This window comes from Talpa occidentalis, unplaced genomic scaffold, assembly GCF_014898055.3.
Source record: "Talpa occidentalis isolate TD23 unplaced genomic scaffold, MPIMG_talOcc4v2.1 talOcc4.3, whole genome shotgun sequence".
Taxonomy (NCBI): domain Eukaryota; kingdom Metazoa; phylum Chordata; class Mammalia; order Eulipotyphla; family Talpidae; genus Talpa; species Talpa occidentalis.
The window spans coordinates 33,617,339-33,630,858 of NW_023603184.1; the positions used below are offsets into that span (position 1 = coordinate 33,617,339).

The 13,520-nt window shown below is 44.6% G+C and overlaps 1 protein-coding gene across 8 annotated transcripts in view; it reads right to left on the minus strand.

Moving 5' to 3' along the window:
- Positions 1-13,520, minus strand: part of LOC119255525 (liprin-beta-2) — a 136,189-nt gene that overhangs the window by 51,205 nt on the left and 71,464 nt on the right. For all 8 annotated transcript variants that reach the window (XM_037522753.2, XM_037522756.2, XM_037522754.2 and 5 more), the window contains 2 exons: positions 9,425-9,517; positions 5,089-5,202 (listed from right to left, as the gene is read on the minus strand). In XM_037522753.2, coding sequence (XP_037378650.1) covers positions 5,089-5,202; positions 9,425-9,517 — 207 coding nt within the window. The remainder of the gene's footprint in view (positions 1-5,088; positions 5,203-9,424; positions 9,518-13,520) is intronic.

Genomic DNA, 13,520 nt, shown 5'->3' on the forward strand with positions numbered 1-13,520 from the left:
CTATATTTAAGTTTGGAACATGACCCAGGGAGTACTGACCAATGACAGAGCACTAGAGCCAGACTGGCAATCTGAAACCAGAATGAAAGAATGGGCCATGGAAAGACATGAAAGGAAAAATGTGTCGCTTTGCCCTCTGAAGTAGGAGGCCTAGGCCTTGTCTGGAAGCCTCAGCTTGAGTAACACTGTGCAGAGAGATGCCTACAGTCAACCTGGCTTTAGGTCCAGACCTCACTAACCAAATCATGTCTCTGACCCTCAGTCCCCTATCTGTACAAGGGGTACATATTACTTCAACTCTGTAGTCTGGCAATGAAACATTAAATGAAATAAACTTGAGGAAAGCAGTTACTTCTGCCTCATAAGTCTCCCAAGAGCAGTTTTAGGGAATAATCAGCAAATGTCTATTTTCTTCACTTATGGTTCAAATGTCTCATCTCCTCAGATTTGTGCTCCCACAGGATCATGTACACAGGATCATGCATACAGCTCTGTTTAGTATACTTTGCGATAGCTCAGTTTGAGCAAAATTGGAATAACTGTAACACAGCTCTAAAAAGTGGGCAACAGAGAGACCATATTGTTATCCCTATTTGTGGTAAATAAGAACACAGCTTAATGACTTTCCCCACCAACAGCAAGTGGTACACCTAAAGAAAGTCCTATCCACTGACTCCCAAACCCCTAAATTTGTTACTCTCCACAGTTTACCAAAAAAAAACAGTCAAAACAATGGGCCACTGGAATTCTGGGAGGATTACATGAGAGGCTGGTGTCCTGCAAGGTTTCTCCAAAGCTGGGTTGTATTCTCATGAAATCTGCATCCTTTCTTCCTCCTCACTTGGCCTCCCTATTGCCTCCTGTCTTTTTTCTGGCACTGAATATTGCTTCTGATCTCAAAATCAATTATATCTATAAATGGCGGGTGCCTGGAGAGTGTTCCTTTTGGCGGCCAGCTCTGATTAGCGTCCACCAAGTAGCATCCACTTTCATCACCCTCAGGAGAGGTAACACTGAAGGCTGAGTGATAGGAGGCAGCACAGGCGCCGGCTGTGCAGAACCTCACCCTACCCCCGGAGGGGCCACTTTAGAAAAAGCCACATGGGCCTCAAACACAGCAGCATATCAGGGGGATCCTCCCTTTGACAGAGAATTTTTTGCAGCAGGCTGTGAACCGGTCACTGCAAGAAAGTCGCGAGTTCAGGCCTGTGCTCCCAGAGATGCAGCCAGGCAGTGTCTTGACCTGTTTACACAATGGAGGGGCAGGGCCCATGCTGTGAGCTCTGTCCCAGGCTCAGACCACCCCAGACCAGTGAAAACTAACCCAGGCTGTGACCCCTTAAAGACTTGCTTGTACATTTCCTGGAAAATCTCTCTTCCTAATGGGGAAATCCCTTGGGGTATCTACACATGATCAGTGAGTCTGAGACCATAGCTGAGATCCACAGGCCATCCCCAGAGATGCTGCCTCCTCCCTATCCTGCGTCCGGCACAGAGTCGTAGACAAGAAATATCCTGCCTTTAGACATGTCCAAAATCTCATCTCTGCCTCTGTGCTAATTCTGTTTATCCTGTTCAGTCTAACCCAAAGTCTTCATGCTCTCTTTTTCTGAAGACCAGATGGGTTACTGCATAGAGGAAAACAGATGGGCGCTGATAGATCACCCCTCAGTAGAGCCAGGGCCAGAGTGACAACTCCATGGCTCAAAAGCCAGGTGGGGAAATAACTTCCCCCTTCCTGGGCTGCTGGAAGGAGACTGAATGAACAGGGGCACAGCTGCAAGGAGAGATGGCTCAGTGGGCGTTGGACTTGAGTAAACACAGGGTTTGGGCTGCGCTTGCTGGGTTTGGGTTTTCTTAACCTTCCCCTCCCTCTACCCCGGCCTACCGGTGCTTCCCCAGCAGCAGTGGGGAGCAAAGTCTAGAATGGAGGTGGCAGACTAGAGATCTGTGTGCCAGGCTTGACCTGAAGGTCTGGGTCTCATGGGCAGTCAGCTAGAGTTGAGTAGCAGCTGCTTCTCAGGCAAAATGTATTCAGTAAACAGGGGTATTGGGAATAGCACCCCAAGAGATACTGTCATTGGGTGATCTGTGTCAGAACTCAAGCCTAAGAGCAAGGAGGCCTGGTTGGGCCTGGATGATGAATGGTTGTCAGGGTTGGCAATAAGAGTCAACTGTTTGCCCCCATGCTCTGCCTCAAGGCCATGAGTCATTCTTGCTCCTACAACCAGATGCCAGGAGTCCTGTGGTCCAGGATACATGTCACAGATGGCAGGTCTCTGCCTGCCCCATCAGAGGAGACACACGTGCAAAGTCCTCCGAGCTCTAGATGGCATCACATCAGCACTGTGGTACAAGAATCGAGTCTTTTCAAATAGATGAAGCAGATTTCAGGACAGCACTAGCAGAAACAGCACAACATTCAATTTGGGACTGGGAACTGGGAACCCAACAATCTCAAGCTCCGACACCGCCAAGCCCAGAAGAAACATGAGTGAGAACTGAGACTCCAGTTTGTTCTGTGACTTGAACTCAGAATTTGCCAAGAAAAGAGTATTCCATACTCCTATCATTTCATCCTTGAAAGAGTATGAAACCGGTGAAAGTTACAGACATAAAATAACCTGCTAAGTTCAGGAAGATCCTTAAATCTTTAGGATAAGCAGGATAGAGAGGATGCTGGGGTACCATGTAGTAAGTTTAAAAACTAAGCCCCCCATTGCTCACTCAGTAAACAGGTTTGAGAAGCTTGAATAGATAAATGACTGGATAAGGTTGTCATGGGAACCAGGCCATAAGCCTGACCACCATGACCAGAAAAACCAGCCCAGCTCCAGGAATGCAGAAGCAGGGCCCGGACACATTCTGTGTCAAAGGCCAGCACCCGAGAGCAGACATCCCAGAAGATAACTGGTGCAAACTGGCGCCCTAAATGGAAAGCCAAAGAAAGCAGAATATAAAAGAGAGTCTCAATCCTTCTTGCCTCACAGACCTCTCCTGTCTTGCCCCCTGCACCTTTGCAGGGTATTTCAATAATCCCACCTTTCCTGTTCTCCACTCTGCCTCTGATAAATTCTGTCACCCCTGCACCTCTGGCCTCACCCTGATATTATAATGCCACAGAGGATAGTTGGGCTTAAAACATTTTTTTAAAGTCTAAAATTCAGTCCAAAAAAATAAAATAAAACAGTCCATGGGATTTCGCTTCAAAGGGAAGACAGCCTCCCCAGGGGATGCTGAGAACCAACACCAGAGTCCTGGGCACAGTTGAGGAGGGGCAGAATCACCACCACAGGCGCAGAGTCGGGTAGGCCTAAAGAAGCACCCAGGGCAGCGCCAGGTCCAGCTCAGCCACCACCGCGCAGCGTCCTCTGACCATCTATTACATGGCTGCTCGCCAGGCACTGCTGTCCTGAAGCATCAACCTCCTGACATTATTCTGACACATTCCCTTCCACATTCAAATTTTCTTGGTCTCTGTTTTTTTATAGCACTCCATCACCTTCCTCCCCCATCCCCACCTCAAAGCCACAGCTTGCGCAGACGTAAAGATAATATCTAGTGGTTTATTCCCTGTACTCATTGGAAAAGTGCTTTCCTGTCCTTTGAGATTTTTCCATCAGGCTATTTTCTTTCCTGGGACATCAAAGAGAAAGATTCAACTGAAAAAGACTCAACTCCTATTACTACTCCAATTTGCAGGGAATAGGGTGAACAAGAGAACTGGCAATTTAAATAGAAAATCAAAAGGAGCCAAGAAGGTGGTGATTTATGAATCAGCAAAAGAAAGATAAGAAAGTAATAGCAGCTTCTGAGCTGCTAGAACTTGTTTTTATAAAGACATCGGAATAAAAATACTGACTTAACCTTTTATTTTCCAAGTTCTTAAAATACACTCAAACAAAGGTAGGAATACCTGGGAAGTAAGACATTTATCCTAAACCCAAAGATGAGATGGAAGCTTAGGTACATTATTATTCTGTGGAGAAATTATTTTAAATTTATAGTGATCACAGTAATAAAAAGACATCAGCGCTTTGGGAGAAAGATTATGAGCCATCATTGAGTTGAGCTTCCTCCTCTGAAGGGACTTTCATTCTTTAAATAATCAGTGTGTAACTTTTACACACACAGCAGAGGCTGCCAAGCATACAATGTAAATGTCAGTCATGGTGTATTTTTCAAAATAACTGAAGATGCAAGAATTAGTCAAATTAAGGGAATCTATCAATTAGATAGATCATAATAGTTTGATAAAATAAAATCTCTAATTAGCATCAACAGATTCTGAAAAGGCTTTTGACAAAAATCCAACAACGCCTTCCTTAAAATTGCAGCTCTTTACTCACAAGAGGGCAAAACTGTTAAAGAGTAGGAAAATGGTTAACTCATCTGTAATACTTTTACCAAAAAAATCTACAGCAATGGCAAACCTAAAAAATGGAGGAAAAACAGCTCCGTGACATGAAGCATGTAAGATCAGAGGACTAAACTGTGCATCTGGTGTGAACAGAACTTTGTAAATTAGGTCTACATAATGATGAGGAGGACCAAAAGGAAACAAAGAAAGGATATTTAAGAGATTTATTTGACTGATAGGAGAGCAGATTTTTAAAAAAATTTTGGTATCTATTAAATCAAAGCATTATTTATGTAATAGGTTTTATCAAAGAAGACTACGCAGAGTGGGAGGGGGAAGCGTGAGGGTAGAAAAGAAGCACTAAATCAGTTGAAGAATGGAACTGACTTTCTAAAACCCCAGGTGCCACCTGAAACCTTGGCTCAGGCGGAAAGAGGAGATGACATTGCCAGCTGGCAGCTCCTTCCACAACCAGGCCTGGAGAAAGTGCCACTGGGGAACCTCTAACCCGCCCAACAGGTTATTCCTCTCAGGCCAGCCCTTCCACCAGCCCCCTGTGCAACTCTCCAAGTTCAGGCCGGTTTCACCTGCTGCATAAACACTACACACTGAGCGGCCAAACCTAGCTCAAAGGCAGGATGGGAAAGTGAGCAGCCAGAGCTATAGCCTGGGCACAAAAAGGGACTAACACATGCGCTGCGTTAACGCTCAAGACCCGCCACCCTTACCTGTTGAAGCATCTCCTCTGCAGCATTGAGTTTCACCTGGTGTCCCTCCAGACACACCTCCAGATCCCGAATCTTCTCCCCTTGGGCTTCCACTTGGTCAGTGAGGACACTCACCTGTCCCAGGAAATAAAGCAATGGTGAAGGTGCAAGAGTTCTGCAGGGGTGGGAATGGCTTCCCACTGTAGGTGAGCCCTTAAGTCACATACTGATTCTCATCTGAGAAGAATGGCTTTTCTTTTCGGTGGGCAGAGGGAGGAAAGTGTCCTGATGAAGGAAACTCCAGTTGTTTTCTTACCTGGCCAGGGTGTCTTGCCATTGCCTGGATGGTGTTGGTCAGGTTTCCTGCTCCTGACAGACCCAAGAGAAAGCCACCCAGCAGTCACGAGAGCTGCCCCTGGGCTGGACTCTGGCTCCTCACTCCTCTGAACAAGCTCACTCGGCAGTCCCCACCTCAAGGCATAGCTGAGCTGGCTTGCCAGGACTTCTGCCACCTCGTGTGAAGGAGCAGTCCAAACTTCTGTGGAAACGAACCAATGACCTTTCCTCTCTCATAAGGGTGTGAGGACTGCTCACCTATCAGACAAAGGTTCTGAAGCAATTAAGGAATGTGGGATGTAAAGGGCATGTATTAGCACTGACAAAACTTGGCTCAGAAAGGGTTTTGTGCTTCACAGGCCAAAACATGACTCTAAGTCATAAATATACACAAGCCACATTGCACATACGGGGGCAGGAAAGAAGTCATTCTGAAGCACGCTGAGAACATCTATTGGAATTATTAATAACAAGCCACAAACAATAGACACGTAAATCACACCCGACATAGGTATAGGAGGATCTCATAGTCTGCTCCATTAGCAGGAATGACGGCAGTGTAGATCCTCTTTCTTTTTAGTTATGAAGAGGTATCTCAAAACAGAAAGATAGCGAAAGAAAACGGATGGCCTTCCCCAAATAAAGAAATCAATGACTGGTAAACTGAGATCCTTTTAGACCCTCTGGTTTTTAACCTATGGTCCAGTCATTGCTATTTACATATAGATTACCCTGAATTATTTCTCAAACTGCAATACCAGAGCATGAAAGAACTATTGTGAATTCATTTACGAGTGTGTAAATAAACTTTAATTATAAAGGTCTCTTTTACAAAGGAACTAATCTACATTAATATGGTTATAAAGCTTTCCATTTGACGTTGCGAAATGAATTATGCACAATTGAGACATATTTCTGGAGCCGATGCTTGGGGTACAAACATTTCATTTATAATCTCCAAATGGGCACCTGCCAGCAGGGCCATCTTAAACATAAACCTTTCTGTTTGTGTTTAATTCTTAAGCCCATCGCTATCAATGGCCCTGGCCTTTTTCACTACTAACTCTACTTTCACAGGTAGGCACAGGGACCGACCTTTGTTTCCTGGCTCCACAGTCTCTTATTTGTGTGGGGTATTTTAGGGCTAATCTTCTCTTGGGGATTAACACTCATGTAGTCTGCACAGAAACTAGAGGAAGAATATGTCGTCCCCAGGACCCCATAGGCCACAGCTCAGCTGCACAAGAGGCTCAAGATGTACCTCAATCATCACTTTATATATTATAAATGGAAAAGTGTAGATAGAAAACTGGGACAAAATCTATGAAGATCCTAGAATGTGATATTTATTCACTAAAAAGAATTTTTTGAAATCCCTACAATGTACTCAGCATGTTTTTAGGCACTAGGAGGAGGAGCTACAAAAGAAAAACCAAACATGAAAATTCTTGTCTTAAGTTACATCCTAATAAGAATATGAAATTTTGGTTTTACTTGCTTTAAATCCTGGAAATAACGTATTTTGTTATGTTTGATGTGCCTTACTGCTCTATAAGCAGACCCAGGAAAACATTCTAAGGACTCCAATTAACTCAGGCCGGCTGGGCTGCTGTGTGAATTTACAAGTGGGGGGGTCTGTCTAACCAGCTTCATGGCAACTAGGCAAGAGGGGGAGCCAGGACACAGCAATGGTGCTGGTCTGTCCACAAGTTGCTGGTGGAATACAGAAAACACTAAAGTCCACTTCTGACTCCTCTGATAAACACAGTTCCCAGTTGTGTTGGGATTATTGAAATAAGGATTTTTCAAGAATTCAGAATTTAAAAAACAAACATGAACATGCAGAAGAGCGTTATCACACAGAACTTCTTTATTAAAATGTAATCCTGGGCCTCCCTAGTGGCGTAAGGGGTTAAGTCTCAGCACTGTGAAGCTATCTGCAGCCACTGCAGCGCAAGTTCCATGCCCGGCCCAGGAGCTACCCACATGGCGCAGCAGACCTCTCCTGACTCACCCGCTGCTCCCCTCAGCAGTGTATTTCAGCCAGTCTGCCTGCTCTGTTCCCCACTGTCTCTGGTGAATCCTCTCACACACACACCACCCCTACCCCCACCCCACCTCTGGCCTGTACCCCAGCTCTTGTACACCTAAATAAATAAATCTTTTTTAAAAAATAATAAAATGTAATCCTTCTAAATAGCAATGTGTGATTTTGGCCATGAGTTTCCTGGTTCAAACGTTTGCAAATTTCACAACGTTTGCTATGAAAATCTAAATTGGATATTCTCTCATGAATCACATCGTGAGGATGGCGTTTTGCATGACACATCCTTGAACTTGAGGTCATTATGCTAAGTGAAATCAGTCAGAAAGTGAAAGAGACAGCTACCAAGTGGTTTCTCTCATCTGTGGGAATCTAATAACCAACCAACCAAACTAACAAATCATGGTGAAAAGATTATGCGGGTTCACAGAGGGGAAGGGAAAGAGGAAAAGGCTGAGCAGGCCAATGGCGTGGGAATGGTGCGTTTATACACAGCAGGAAGTGTGAAGCTGTACTCCTGGAGTTTATAGAGCATTGTAAATCAATAAAATGTTTGTTTATGCAAACTATACATCCCTCAAAACAGTTGCACTGAAGAATGCTTTAAGACCTGGCCCCTGCTACCTCTTGAAAGGCAGTTACCACCATGCTTCCTGGGGCAGAGTGCCAGGCCCGACCCCTGGCGTTCTTCCTTCCCATGTGTTCCCCCACACACCGCTGGGCTCTCTGGACCAGCCACCTCTGGCCGCGTGTCCTTCCACCCGACACCCCGTCTTACTGCAGGTCTTTCTCAGGGAGTGCTTCTGACTACACAGTCCTTGGCTATTTTGTTTTTTTCCATAGTATTTATCACCACCTGAAACATTTTATTTCTTGTTTATACAAATGCACACTCAAAAGGAAGCTCTGCAATAGGGACTTAGTTTTCTTTTCTGCTGCATCACCAGCAGTTAAAACAAATGACCGCCAAGTCTTGAGCACTGAAATTTTTTTTTTAATGAATAGCTCAGGGAAGTGAAGAAAAACCCAAAACTAGGATACAAAATTCCATTATTGTATACTAGGTCTGCTTCCAATTATTTAAAATAAGGGCAGGACAGGGGAAAACAAAGGCCAAATAAAATAATATTTATTTAATTTTATTCTAGCATTCCAACTTAAAGCTCCCAGTCCAGGGAAGACTCCAGAATCCCACCTACCCTGTCCCCTATTTCACTACTAGTCTGTACACCACACTTCAAGCCTTTTAAGGATCTAGGATTGGGATTTTAATCTTTTAGTCTCCAAAGTGTCCAGCAGTGTATCTGCTGCATCCAGGACCTTGCTGCCGGCTTACACACTGAAGAGCTAACACAGCAAAGGACCCCTGCCTCACCAGTAGGCCTCCCATAAGAATTTCTGACTTTATGTTCTACCAACCAGAGCAAGATTTCAGAGATGAAATAGTCCCTTTGACTATCTTTCTCCATAAAAAGTTTTGGCATTCTCCTTAAAGCGGGAGTCAGCAAACGTTTATCAGCCTTACTAACCCCAGGGGGATAGGCCTCAAAGTGATTAGTCTAGATCAGCTCCAGATGATTTGGACCGGATCCTGTTACCCTTCACATTTAGGCCCATATCGCTCTGTCTCATTAGTTACATAAGGACACATGTTATCTCCCTTGCAAGACTCCCAGGCTCCTAGAGGTTAGGACCCAATCAGTCCTCCCGTCACAGAGCATCCAGGGTATGGCGGTAGATGATGGCTTGTACATGATAAATAGGCAAATGCTTTTGCAGGCCCCCAAGGCAAATCCAGAGTTAAATTGTGCCCCCAGTTACTTTCTGCTTTGTTCTAGGAAAAGTCTTTTTAAAAACACATATACTTTGGGAGCAGGATAAATCCAACAGAGAAAACACCTTGCACTCCCCTCTCATCAGGGCAGCTCTGGAGTCGCAGGTGGCAGGGTAAGCTGCTTCCCATCCAAAAGGACCCACCTGTAATATGAGGGACTCCTTATCTCCTTCTAGACGTGCCAAACGTTCCTGGTAGGTTTCATTACTAGCAGCACCGTGGTGATTTACCTGGGACTAAAGGGAAGGAAAAAAGTGAAAAGAATTGGTTAGACAAACATCTTACTAATTCTCAAATGAAATATGCAATTTGGGAGGACAGTTTCACTGACTATATATGCAAAACCACTCACCAAAAGAGGAAGCCACAGGATTTCAAAACTACTACAAGAAGGACCAGACTAGATGCCATGGATAGGTGTGCCTTGAAAGTTGGCAAAAATACCCCCTGGGTGACCTCACCCTTGGCTGGGATGCCTCGGTGGAGCTGTAGACACAGTGGTGCTTGAACTGACAGGACATGTTGGGTCTGGTTTAGCTGTAGGCACGGCCTGCCCAAGGCACCAACAGCAGTAAGGGTCTACTCTGAGAGGAGATGGGGAATCCAGTCCATGTACCAAGACATGGCATGAGAACAGCTCCTGCACAGATCTTGGGATCTCCTAACTTTTATACCAGGGTCCTCTAGCACCAAGGCCCATCTCATAGTACGGACATTCATCCTGAATATCACAGGAACATGAAGGATGGGGATACCAACTCTAAGCCCCTCATCTACTCACACGTCCCTTCTATAAGTGGCCATCCAAACCCTTCACAAGGGCTTAGCAGCCAAGCCCACCATGCTGTGTTCCTGCTGTGCTAGAACTAAGAAGTGCAAACCAAGATGAAACCTCTTGAAAAGAACTCAAATGACAATCAGAGTGGTCTCAAAGGGTTAAGCAGAGGGGAAACACAGGAAATAGAAAGTAGCCAGAAACCATAGAAAATGGGAAAAGTGGATGATCTTTAAATGGCAGGTGGCAGAATTGTATAAAGTGCCATGAGCTAGAGACAGGAGCTGCAGTCACTTTCTGGGTGTGTCTGTCCTGGTTGTAGACAGGGAGGAGGGAGGTAGCTGCTAATGGCCCGATGCCAGCAATACTTCTTCCATGCTAATAGAAGGTCGAAACCAGAGGACCACCGTAGGCTATCCAGGAACTTGGCAGCAGTCCCTGGCACTTGAAAAAATAGACCTTGTTGTTGAATGGGGAAGTGACAATCATAATAACCTGGGCCAGTTCAGAGGATTCAATGTTCCATATTCCAAAGGCAGGTGCCCTCTGTCCCAAATGAAAGTCATGATTTTGCAAAGGGAGCCTCAGAGGAAACCAGGCACAGGAGTTAGATGGGTTAGATGGCACCCTTCTGAGTCTGTTTCTCCACATGCCAACCCTCCTAAATGGCTTACCCACCCCCTGCCATTAAGAAAGGGCACCTCCTTTCTTCTCTTGTCACCCACCCCTTCCCCAGTGTACTGCCTAGCTGTGGGTCTGCAGCAGAGCTAGGTATGGTTCTAGAACAGAAACAGGCACTGAGTATTCTTCATTCAAGCCTGATTTTCCATTTATGAGAAAAGTGTTTGGGGAAGGTATGGTGGGTAGGCAAACCCTGGGGTAATGCCTAGGGCGGATGTGCTGGGCACAGGCTGGACGGGACACTGCCTGGCTGCCACTCCACTGCTTTCCACTCCAGCCTCTCCCAGTCTGCATCTTGTTCATTGTTATGGAAGCGCTTTCATACCACAGACAAAGAACGCTGACAATCATAAATGGCTTCCTCGTGTTGATGACAGTTATTGTTGCTACATTAATTAATAGCCTGGCCCTCACGTGGTCAAACTGACTAGTATCCAAGGATATAATTATAACCTACATTTTCTCAGAACCTGACATGAAAAGAGAGGCAACACTTCTTAACAGCAATTCACATGCTTCTCTGGCAGAGAATTCACATAATGGTGACTTCTCTCCCAGGGTCTAGGGAGAATAGAGAAGGCACCCAAGTGAGGCTGCTTGTGCCGACTCCAGTGTTGCATGTGTGGCGAGCCTTCCACACTGGCAGCTGTCCCTCCTCCAGCAGGAGGGAAGGAGAGAAGACCAAAGGGCAGACTCCTTCCACGAGACCCCAAGGAGCCACCACAGCAAGTGCACAGTGCCTCAGCTGAAGCAAACTCGCTCCTCATCACAGCAAATCCTCTGCCCTACAGTCACACAGAAAGGCAGCGATTTTCACTAGTTGATGGGAAAAAAAAGAAAAGTAAGAACACTGATGCCATAGGTTCAGTTAATACATAAAATGTACACCATAGAGTCTATAAAACATGCAAGAAGTAGATGGAGATATCTGGATCCACTCTGGTAGCCTCTGGAACAGCAGGGAAGACACACAGATAAGTAGGAGAAAGTCAAACAGACTTCCCAGGAGAAACGCAGCCATTCCTGAGAAAGGAGCAATTTCTCTTTGTTTTCAAAGAGAGACTACATAATGAGATAAACAACATCCAAGATGACATCCTCACAGTCAACGGAGCCTAGAACTCACTGCTTTCCTGTGACACCCTCCAAACAAGTAAAAAGCTGTAGGTAATGTGAGTCAAAGGTCAAAGTGATTCTATGAAAACCAACAAAAGAGATTCATGACTCAAGCACAGAACTGTGAACCCTGAGCAAGCACCGACATGCACCAGGCATTGGGGCGAGCACTTCACGGGCGTTCACGCATTTAATCCTCCCACAACCCTGTGAGACGGGCGCTGTACTTATTCCCATTTTATAGAGAAAGAAACTGAAGCACAAAGTGTGTGAACAAGTCACGAATGGGTAATTTGCTTTCGTTACCATATTATAAATTAGTACACTTTTTGCTATCGCTTAATCGAGTAGAGTACAAACTTAATTTTTTATATACTGGGATTATGAGAATTCACTTAAAACAAAGTTTGAATATACTGTCTAAACCTAAATGTCCATTGCTAGGGGAGTAACTAAATAAACTATGGTTCATCCACATTATGGACAATTTGTAGCATTTTAAGGCATGATGTACTTATTTACAGACCATTATAGAGATACAAGACATACTGGAGAGTGGAAAGCAAGTCCTACAGAGTAAGACAATGTGATCTAGAAAACAATATTATGCAACTCTTTATGTTTGGATATTTGTATGCAAATAAAGAGATCAAGTGTCTGGGTAGGGGTGACATAATAACCCTTTACAGAGCTCTGTCCTGGGAAAGTGTTTGGGCTACAAAAGGTGGGGGTGGGAAGTTTTGTCAAAGTGGGCTTTTATTTTAATCATAACATTTGAGCTTCTTACAAAAATATGTGGATATTTTTGAGTAATCAAAATACACTGTAAAATCTAGAAGCACTGCTGGAGTACCCCTAGCAGTAGTTCCTGGACTTTTTTCCCTCCTGTAATAAATTGAGGGACACATCCTCTCTCAACAGTCACACTGGCCCATATAACAACAAAACCAGGAAAGTGTGTCAACAAAGTGTGTGAACAAGGCACAAATAGATAATTTGCTTTAGTTACTATATTATAAACTGGTAACCTTTTTGCTATAGCTTAATCTGAGAAGACAGAGTACAAACTTACTCACCCCAAATCACTGGTCTACAGTAACAGAGCATCTTCCCCGCATGCAGTCCACTGAAATCTCCGTTACTCTCCAACAAGAGTTCAACAGACACTAAACTACAATGAAATGGAGACAATGTCCTTTGCTCCTGGTGAAGTTCAGAGCCATCTGTTTTTGTAAAGTTGATGGGATCGACACACTCTTAAGAAAGTACTGTCCCTTAGGTCACAGAACAGGATAAAATGCTACCTCCACCTGGAGAAGAAGCTGGAAAGCATCTGAGGACAGGGCTGAGAAGAGGATAATTTGAGAATTATCTTGTTGAATGCCAATATTCATCAGCCAAAGGTGACGATTTGAGTTGAGTGAATAAATGTATACTCCTAATTCCAGTAATTGGGCAACAGGTTCAATCACTTCCTGATGTCATTCTTGGTATTTAAATGGTTGTGTCATGAGGGCATAAAAGGACATGTAGTTGTGGAAATGTTATTTTATTTATTCAGAAATACATTTTATAAGACAGAGTTGGGACACAGCTCTGTTTTGCCTCCCTTTCAAGAGAACTTGCTCTGTCAGAGGGCACAGGGTACACTGCTTCCTTAATTCTAA